The 11,074-nt window shown below is 34.4% G+C and overlaps 1 protein-coding gene across 1 annotated transcript; it reads right to left on the reverse strand.

Annotated features, from left to right (window-relative positions):
- Positions 1-8,295: 8,295 nt before the first annotated feature.
- LOC123677189 (thioredoxin-2-like) lies at positions 8,296-8,850 on the reverse strand. Its single transcript, XM_045613762.1, has one exon. The coding sequence runs from the start codon at positions 8,794-8,796 to the stop codon at positions 8,479-8,481; it is 318 nt and encodes a 105-aa protein (XP_045469718.1). The 5' UTR covers positions 8,797-8,850; the 3' UTR covers positions 8,296-8,478.
- Positions 8,851-11,074: the final 2,224 nt, after the last annotated feature.

Raw genomic sequence — 11,074 nt, forward strand, 5'->3', positions numbered from 1 at the left:
CGTACTACATAAACTTCTTTCATAGTTTTATAATTGGTTGTTTCAGTTTGGTTTGAACGTGCGTCAAAGATGGAAATTAGTAAAGAGAAAATACGCTATATTTTAAAATTTCTCTTCAATAATGGCAAAAATTCAAGTGAAACATCTGAGGATGTGAATAGTGTTTATGGTCCTGATACTGTGAGACCTAATTATTAGCAATTGTGGTTTCGTCGATTCAGTTCCTGTGATTTCGATGTCAAAGATCCACCACGCACTGGAAGGACGTTTGACGAAAATGTCGATAAAACCATGAACATCTCCAGTCCAACTGTCATATAAACACTGTTTCGGTTGTCCATCAAGCGCTGACGATGCACAAAAAACCGTTTGAAATCATTGGAATAAGGCTGGTCTCGAAAAGAAACTCGGTGATGGTTACCACACAAGTTAACGCAAAAATACCTCATTGGCCGAATCTCCATATGCGAATCGCAACAGAATCGACCCATTTTGGGAGCGGATGGTAACTGGTGATGAAAAGTGAATGACTTACGACAACGTCAAGCGAAAACGGTAGTGGTCGAAACGTGGTGAGCCGACGGAAACGGTTCCCAAGCCTGGATTGACGTCCAGGAAGTTTTGTTGCGTATTTGATTAGATTGGCAGAGATGAGTTGATTTCCCTACGGCACAACTGTTAACTCGGAACTGTAATGTCAACAATTGGACCATCTGAAGGAAGCAGCCAGCTTTGGTCAGGAGGTTCTTATGCATCCACCTCATAGTCCGGACTTGGCACCAAGTTAATAATAAATTTTGCTGTCCATGGCAAACAATTTGCTGGTTAAAAATTCGTTTCAATAGTGGCTTGTGAAAATCGATAGTCTCAATTTTTCGCAAATAGTCGCGAGGGCTTCTATGACAAGCATCATGATGTTACCTTCAGAATGGCAACATGTTATAGAACGAAACGGTGCTTATTTGACCTAAATCGAATCATTCTAACTATGGCAACGAAAGCCTTGTTTTCCATGCAAAAATAATGCATTTTTTTACTACACCTTATACCTTATATGTTTGTATTGTGAGCTCCTTTCTGTTCTTTTCTCATTGTATATTGTGAATCAGTTGTTATATGTACCTACAATATATTTTGATATCTACCATTCAATTCATAAATCATCAGTGCTATTTCGTCTTGTGAAAAATTTGCAAACATCTTCATGCCCTTACGGACATGTCCAAAATCCTTGTGAAAATGCAGAAAGTATTACGTAATTTTGTACTAGATCTTTTTTTCTGCTCTATATATTTTACCAACTTGAAAAAGGTCCAACTGAGTATTTCATCTAGTTACCAAATTTTCCAATCAATATAAACTTCAATGATCATTTATTAGCGTCGTCTTGATAATGATTAATTCAAGTTTATATTTCAATTATTCAGTCTTCCATTCTTTTTCTATCAAATTGAACATGCTCATTTCTTACTGCAGGATCCGTTTCTTCGATGTCAGTAATTCGACGAAGAAACCTTGAGTCATCTCTTATTCGAACAGCGATATATTGCTCCGCCATTCCTCTCTTTCTCAAGATACGGAAATGTGCATTCAAATGGCAGCATTACGGTGAAAAAGAAGAGGCAGGAGATATCCGCCCGTCGTTCCGTGATGGAAACATCATTGACCTGACCAGTGCCGTTCTATAAATCAGATTTGTGCTATCTCCTTTGGACCTGGGGGAATTTGGAGGAGATAAATGACCTGGGGCATTTGGGATGATCAGATTATTGCATCACCGCATAATATAATAATCTTGGATCTTTCCTCAAAGTACGGTCATGTTAAGAATGGTTAACCTCAGCTTCATCCTTCGTTAATATTTATAGATATTACAGTCGATGAATGAGAAACGGTGCGGAAAAATGTTCACTGATATGATACCCCAAGGCATCTTGAAGGGTTGAAGGAAGAAGCTACTTTTAATCCTGTCAGAATACTTCGTCAATTCATTAGATAGGAGGGTCAATTTTCGTCTCGCAAACCACTTCATATCATAAGCTTTCAATAAGAAATCCAATAACAAAATATCATTTATTGAGCGCTCTCTAATTTCGTCACAATATCTGTAATTATCGAGTGTTGAGCCAAGAATTATATCAAACGAGGAGGTTCTACTCATTGATGACAAATATGCCATCAAATTAGATTTTTTTCGCCTGACCGTCCGTCCAGCCGTATAAATGATAACTTTCGAGCAGAAGGACCTAAAAACTTGAAATCTTTAAAATAGGTTCATCGGATCTCGAATGCTACAATTGAGTTTGTTAATGGGCAAAAGGCGAATAGGATCGACTAAATTTCTTTTTTTATTTTCGAAAATGCAGAATTTTCTAGGGTGGGCAAATTTCGATGTATTAGCACTACAACTTTCAAACCAGAGGAGATAGACAAAATCTGATAACCATTCTCGTTCTCTTTTTCTGAGGAACCAACAAGGGTAGTATTCATTTTTGGCTACCTTCTCTTGTTTTCCATTCATAAGATAAAATTGGAAAAATGGCGAAATAGAGCTTTGAAATTAAAACATTATTTTACATTCCAGTGGTGTGCTCGTCATTTTAGCAGGATTTTTAATTACGGAACCAAAGTTATGTTTTTTTAAAGGGAACACTTGATTTCTGTGCTATTTTGTGAAAGCTTAATTTTTCCTGACTTCAAAAATATATAACATCGTATGGTTTCATAATTAATAGAAATCCTTCTCTTATCTAAAAGTCTCAATATTTCAATGTTTTCTAGGGCGAAGTATCGAGAAGAGGTGTCGACTGTGCATTGTTGCGGATGTCAACGATTTGAGCATCTTCTGTAAAAACTTAATTCTCATTCAAATTTATCATTGACCTATTGTTATCACTAGGAGGTTAGGTTAAGTTAGGTATTATCTCTTGTATCTTCTTTTCCTAATTGAATTGTTGTGTTAAATCATAAATACGTTTATTTCATATGCTATTTAAAATTGATTAGTATTTGTGCCTATGAAAAGACCTATGAGAATAATCTTTTGAGGCATCCATCTCATTGAAATAATTCCGTTATTTCCGAATCCATTTTGAAAAAAAAAATTATAAAATATATATAGATTTTTGTAGAAATTAGTCAAAAGCATAGAAATGATCATATTTATGGAAGAACACTTGTTATAGGAAGCACTATTTTTTTGTACTGATTGAAACCATAGAAATATTGAGACTCTTAGAAGGAAATTTTTTTTTCGAAATCGCCATTTTTCGAATTTTCGCTTTTAACTCAAAAACAAAAGCAGGTGGCCAAAAATTAATACAATTCTTGTTAGTTTCTCAGAAAAAGAGAGCGAGAATGGGATATTAGATTTTTTTATCTCGCTCGTGTTTAAAAGTTGTAGTGCTAAAACATCGAAATTTGCCTACCCTCAACAATAATCATTTCAGCTGTTGAACAATTCAATAATAAATAAATAAATATTTCATCATAAAATCGGGAACGAAAACAAAACAGGATCCGGTCGAAAAAAATAGAATATCCGGAATTGAAAATGGCCATTCTCGTTGTGATAAAACGAATGTTGAACCTCCAAAGTTTCTGGTCATAAATCCTTCGATGGCGTTCGAATTTATGTTCGGGGTTTAAATCTACTAACCAGCGCACCCCCCCCACCTCTGTGATCAGCCTGGTGGGATTGGAGAGGGAGCAGCGTTGTTTTTCAGGTGATAAAAGTTCGTTGTTGGCAGGGTGCAGGATGTTGAGTTGCGGGTCATGTCGTTTTGAGGGCTGTTCCAGTTGATTTCGGCCGTGGTTAGTTGGCTTATGGGGGTTGTTTGTATAGCGAACATGTGGAAAAATTTATTTTTCATTTCATAACCAGCTATAAACTTTCATGGGGGTTCGTCATGAATTTTTCGCTAGCTCACATCCTACTGAAATTTATGCAAAATTGATATTGCGAAATATTTTGTTTGATGAGGGTGGTACATGTGGAGGCGGAACAATAAATTATGATCTTCTAGTTTTCGTAAATGCGGAACTCGGAAGAGAATGCTAATTCAAAACTATGGTTTATTTTTTCTATTTTAACGCAAAATATCCCGACATGCTATGGACATGAATATAAATAGATATGTTGATATATAGCTTTATCTACTCCTATTGAATTATATATTCATTTTTCAACTGCTTTTGAGCAATCAATAGTATCTATTAACAAACAGCGTGAGTAATAATAACTCACTATAATAAATCGGAAAATATGGATCTGTGCTTCTATACTTCTCTGCTTCTATTCAATTGGCCGAAAGGGAACATTCCATTATTGTTATTGAGGAGAGGAATGTCCGAGGAAATGTCACTTTAATAATTTTGACGTTTTCAAATTAAGTTGATATCTGTGATTATTGTGAGTGTTTTGCTGAAAACGATTAATTCAGATAGTGAAGATGAAATATTATATAGGCAAATATTTTCAAAAGGCAAACAGCTAATGTTACCATACAGAATTACTTGCCCGAAAAAAATATAAAGGAAAATTTTCAAGATTGGTGTAGCGGTAAGATCATTAAGTCGTCGTTTACAGGGGATGTTTTTTGGTATATTTTAATGCATTTCTATAGGAAAATATTAAGGTTTTCAATAAAGTTCTATGTCTGTACTCTGTACTTGATTCGAGCTAGCCGAAGCTAGTTCTATTGTGATTGGTGATACTAAGTTTCCATCCCTCTTGTACTCGGGATCGAGCACATATGTTTATTTCCCGTTCCTTCTGTCTATATTCTAAGTCAGTATTTTTTTCTTAGTATTTATTGATATAGTCGTAGATAAATAGCTTTATTTCACAGTTTGTCAATATACAGGAAAGAAACAGCGAAAAGCAAAAACATTCACACAAATGTTTAGGTTCAATTCACAGAGTTGCGGCTATTGATAGTCCTAACCTTATAAATTGAACTTCTACATGTTTACTCAAGGATGAGAAAACACCGAATCTATTTACACAAATAATCAGAAATTAATATGGTTCTGGTTTAATAACGAATTCACAAACTTTTCTCCTGAAAATGTTCAAATTATTCAATCCAACCAGTTAGTTTATGATATCGCTTGATACTTGCATACGAAAAATGTCGATAATTGGAAATTATGTATGGGGTAATGCAAATTCAGTGATTTTAAGGAATGAAGAGGGAACAAATATTTTAGGAGAAAAATTTTCTTTCGGTGACTGGGATTTTAGCGCTGATTTCAACTATATTTGGGACGCTTAATCTGTACATGCAATCCGTTTTTTTCCATAAGCTCTACTTTTTTTAGATACATCAACTTATCGACCAATGTGGGTTGCATTCATTATATATTCATTTATGAGAGCTCTAAACTTATTATATATTCATTAATGTAAACACAATGGTTTTATTGTCAGTCTATAATTGAGTAAATTCCAGGTAAATCAATGAAAAGTAAAATTATTGCCTATCAGTCACCTGAACTGACTCTTTTAATCCCCTTACTGGGGTAAGTGAGAGAAAAAATCATACTTCCTCCGTTACATAGAAAGTAGGGCTTACTGAAGTAATTTCTGAAGGCTCTTGATAAGAATGGATCATGTTTTGCGTATTATAGGGGTAAAAATGCATCAGTTGAGCACAGAAAAACTCGAAGCAGGGATAATTGACGGCCCACAAAGAAGACAATTAATTAAGGATCATGCCTTCATAATTTTAATGAATCAAGTTTAACGAGAAGCTGGACATCATTTGTTGCAGTAGTAGAAAAGTTTCGAGGCGAACATAAAGCTCAAAACTATGTTGAAATGGTTAACAAGATGCTTAATAGTTTCAAATCCTTAGGATGCAATATGAGAATTCAAATACACTATTTACACAGCCACTTAGACCGTTTTCCAGAAAATTAAGGAGACATAAGTGAGGAACAAGGTGAAATATTTCTCCAAGTATTACAGTTATGCAGAACCGCTACCAAGGAAGATGGGACATGCACATGATAGCAGATTATTGCTGGAGTTTAAAAAGGTACTGTTTAAAAAGACATTCAAGAATGTTGCGAAAAAGAAGCTTTCGAAGTGTTCAGTGACTATTTGATTTCTTCAATGTTTTTTTCTCATTTGTAAGTTAGACATAATATTGTATTTTGTGTAACTAAAATAAAATTTCGTATCTGCTTTTGTTTACTGCACTTACGAATTTGAGTTAAAAATCAAATTTATAGAATCAGCTCAAAACACCTCGACACCAAAACAGCTGTTTCTCTGTGAATTGACCATTTTACATTTTGAATCCAATATACTGTAAGTAACTTATTTTTTTCTGAATTATTTTTCATGATTGAAGGTGAGTAAGATTGAACTCAAAGAAAATTAACATCATCACTCTTTTCTATATTGTGAAAGTCAAAGGATTACTTCATGAAGGCAATCTTATATAAAAATCAAAATTATGATATCATTGTACCTACTACATATCACTGTGATTGTGATTTACACTTTTTGTCTAGAAATTCAATTTCAACTGACAAATTATTCAAACCAGCAGAAGAAAAAATTAAAAATGAATTGTTTATTCACTAACTAGCATTTTAGAACTAATTAACTGAAAGGAAAGTTACTCTGGTAATATTTACGAAGGTAACAATCGCAGAAAGTATCGTCATAGATCTTTTTTCTTAATCTTCCATGAAATCGATATGCAAATCATCACTTAAACTTGAAAAAACAATTTTTGAGATTTTAATTTTATACTTTGATGAATGATGGTGACTGTAATCAAGGTATGATTGCTTGGAATTATGAAGGTCAAATGAGTCTATTTGTTGAAGGATCTGTATTATATAAAAGTTTAATGAGTGTCTTCTTGATGAAGGATATTTAATATAAATCAAAGTTGTCAAATTATTTGATTTATATCTGTATTATATTATCTCAACTATAAAATAAACATACTTTCCAAGATCCCCTAGAAAGACTACAATATTGGAGCAGGAAATATACCAAAATGCACAATGTAAGAAATATGCAATCCTAACATTTCCAGATCTCTATGAAGGTTGCCTTTTTCTTGGCAATAATCCACGAAACTTCAATAAACGTATTCAGAAACATATTCAAGATGTCATTTTCAGCAGCATTTCCGACTCCGGTGTTGTCCTCTCCGCAACATCGGAACATCACCATCACTAGCCATTTCATTTATTTTTGGAAGACAGATTTACAATATTGAACCGGAATAAGAAATGAATATCTGATCACAAGAAATCGCTTGTCCGGGAAACATTTGCAAGGGCAATGAAATTCTAATCGAGAATTGTGAAATATTTGAAAAACTCCTTAATTTATGATGATATTGATAAGGAATTCAGATAAAATAGTATATATACTTCGTAGAAATAGTATATTTTTTCATAAGGAGAAGTGTCACCTGTCATGGCAAGCCTGTGATAATTGAAGGCGAGCCATGAAAAGTCACTTCTCCTCCTAATGAAATATGTTATGTTATATCAAAATGTTTTGAAATCCATAAAAATCTGGAGATCCAACTTTGAATGAGATTTTTATTAACGATCGTTGTAATTCATTGACCAATGGAAAATTTGTGTAGTTACAGTAATTATGCTCAATTAATTTCGGCAGCCATGAAATATAATAGTTGATGGTTATCATGCTACCCAAAAATTTTCCCGGCATTTTCATCGTTGGCATAGCAACGCTTTTCCCTCCGGTGGAGCAGAAGTAGAACTTTTCGAAGATTCTGTCAGTGAAAATATGACGCTAGTGTACACGTGAAAAATAGTTCTTTATAATACAAGTGCAGAAGGCATTGATATTCTTCCACGAGTTCAAAATTCAAAAACGTGCCACGAAGTGGCGAGTTTTGGAATGAACGAGTGGTAGAATGAGCCTTCTGTACGAGTATTATACATTATTTTCTCTAATTCATTGCATTTTCATTGAAATTAATGAAATATTTCCATAAATATATTTTAGTGAATTTTGCATTGAAAAATGTTGGTTGGCAGAACTGATTTCTTTGAGGCAAATTGATGAATTGACAGATAAAGCCGTGGCGGAAAGTTCGGAGTACCAACATAGAATAATAAGATATAACCATGAAAACTGTGCGTTTCTGATATATTCTCGCACGATTTTGTTCTACAAGATGTGGATGAATGAACGAAATAACCACAGAATTAGAGAAAAGTATATTTCCGAACTCCATTTACATTGTCGTCCGAAAAAGTATCGCTTCAAACATTTTATTTTTACTCAATTCCTAGGTTTAACAATAATACACATGGAGTTGTGGACATAAATCATCTTAAGAACACTTGCGTAATATTAGGCACTGTTCTAAAATGTGAATTTGTGATTATAGTATTTTTCTGTAACTCGATTTGCAAAAATATAAGAAAACTAATCAAAAATTTTATAATTTCAATGTGAGTATAGATGAGGTTTTACTTGTGCTCCAAGACCAGGGCCTTCAATTTGTCGTAGTTTGCCCCACTGAAGGAAGTGATGGTCTCTTTAAGTTTGATGAAGATGAATGTTGGCATGGAAGAGATATTGTATTCCATGGCAATATCTTCACATTCATCTACATCAACTTTCAGGATGAGAACATTGGCATGTTCCTTAGCCAATTCCTCTAATTTTGGAGAAATGGCTTTACAAGGACCACACCAGGTGGCAGAGAAATCAATGACCACAAGTTGGTCCCCAGCATCTGCCAGCTTGCTCTCCAAATCATTCTTGTCTTTGATGTGTGTGACCATTTTGAGAAATAATTAACACTTTTTAATAAAAAAGCCGTGTGAAACCTTGGAAAATTGAGGTCTTCTATAACACTAGATAGTAGTTACATAATGTTCTATTTATATCGAAGAATTTCGAAATAAATTATTGTAGGTACATTCAACTATTTAACAAGCAAAATCATTTCCAAAATATATTGCTTGAAATTATAGGTCTTGTGTTACCTGCAGTCTCCGCCAAATAAGTTGGCAAGAATTTGGTTGCGCACAAAACTAAAGGAGGAGCTAAAGACTGACTATGAGTACCTAATATACCGAAGCATTCCATTCAGTAGCGTACATACAAAGCATAACGAATTTCAAAGTGCATCATTCATCGATTATCGATATAGTGTATCGGTACCATAAAGTGGGGCGAAGTCGGACGATTTTCAAATATTTTTGTGAATAACTTTCATAAACTGAGCAGAAAAATTCTGAAAAGAAATATTAAGATTTCATGATGCCTCCCAAATATAATCTGATTATTTCTTTATCCTGAAATTTTAGCTTCTCACTATTTTTTTTGTGGTAAAGAGTGTCCGCGTTCAAGGCGGACAGACGTATATTTCATTCAGAAACGTCTTCGAGCCTCGTATTGGATGAGGACGGACACAAAAACATCTTTAGCTAAATTATCCCCAATGAGAACTTTTTTGCCCGATAATTTCTTGAAGTATGGCAGAAGAATTCGATCGAACCAATTTTCAAATGTTGCTGAATCGAACCAGCCAGACTTGGTCCGATTATAAACTGTTCCAATTGGTCCTCCTTCGACCCACGTTGGATATAAATGCACTGATTTATAAACAACATATGGGGGCAATACAGCCCCTGACGCAGTTATAGCCATCATTATTGATACGCTAGATTTACTCGAGTCTATGATCCTTTCTATACGTTTTGAACCACGACGACTTAGGACTTTACTTCTTCCTGGATCATCTGTTAAATTGGTTTCATCGTAGTTTATTATGTGGCTTGCTGGAACATTCTCAATGACTTCTTTTAAATTTTCGAAATAGTCTTTGACAGTATCTTTTGTTATGCCTGCCTGTGCTTTTTTTATATTTTGGGCTAGTCTTTCTGTCAAGATTCTATTATGCCGTTTCATAAAATTATAAAACCAATCAATTCCGGGGTAGTTATCCTTGAATTGATCAATCTTCACCCCTTTTCTATCAAGAAAGCTCCTTATTAAAAGACGAATGTCGCTTCTAGTGATTGTAAAACCCCATTCGGATAATGTGATTATTCCGTCGACCAATTTTTTTCGTCTAACTCAGACAGTTTTGTTTGTCCTCAATGTTTTTTGTTTTTATTCCTTTCACCTTATCATATAACGTTGACTTTGGTATACCGTAACACTCGGCAGCTTCTCTAAGTGTTTTTCGATGACTTTTAACATCGTTCACAGCATTTTGTAAATTTTCATGGGTGTAATTCATGAATGAAATGCCAATTTTAGCCTTATATTGCTGGCCCATTCTGTCCGCCTTCACCCCTACAAAAGGAAATTTTTCAAATCTCTTCATTTATTATCAAAAAGGAATTATTGAAAGAAGTAATTTTTATAGCTATTTCTTCTCGATTAATTCCTTAACAACTTAGAATATGTTTCATACAAGCACTCCCCACTATTTCTAGTGTGCAAGAGTTTCTTTTTAAAATTTGTAAAAAGTGGATAAATGATTACATTCAATAAGACGTACCTGCAAGCTACGAGAATGATTATCTTCTTCAAATGATCTGCACAGCACCTTTGCTAGACTTGAATTAACCCGTTATAGTCAAAACATTTTAATTTGATCTAACCGTATAACGTGACTTTGACGAAAACGACGGCAAGAACCGAGTGTCCGTTTTCACCCCTACTGTCCGACTTCGCCCCATTTTACGGTACTTCGTAAATGTAAACTTTTTATATCTTTTCTTATAATAAATGGTTCTACTCTCAATGTCAAATATTATCCTCTGATATTTTTTCTCGTTATCTCGAATAATTCATGGCCGATTCAATTTATTTATTACGCCACTGAGTTAAGCAGTCTCGAAATCGGCAAGACCCCAGAACCAATGCCGTAAAAGTGCGAAGGAGATAGCATTATCTCTCTCTGCGCCTTAGATTTGCCATCTTATTTGGCGACGACTATAGGTTTGTGTTGAATCTTCAAAACCATACCCCGAAAAAAAAATTGAGTACGCCACTGGATTCTACGCAGAATTCTGATTCAGACTAAGTTTTTAACGCATAATTTCT

Source organism: Harmonia axyridis, chromosome 3 (assembly GCF_914767665.1).
Source record: "Harmonia axyridis chromosome 3, icHarAxyr1.1, whole genome shotgun sequence".
Lineage (NCBI taxonomy): Eukaryota > Metazoa > Arthropoda > Insecta > Coleoptera > Coccinellidae > Harmonia > Harmonia axyridis.

Excerpts from the sequence above, each read along its gene's own strand:
- LOC123677189 (XM_045613762.1), bottom strand. The coding sequence starts at position 8,796 with ATGGTCACACACATCAAAGACAAGAATGATTTGGAGAGCAAGCTGGCA.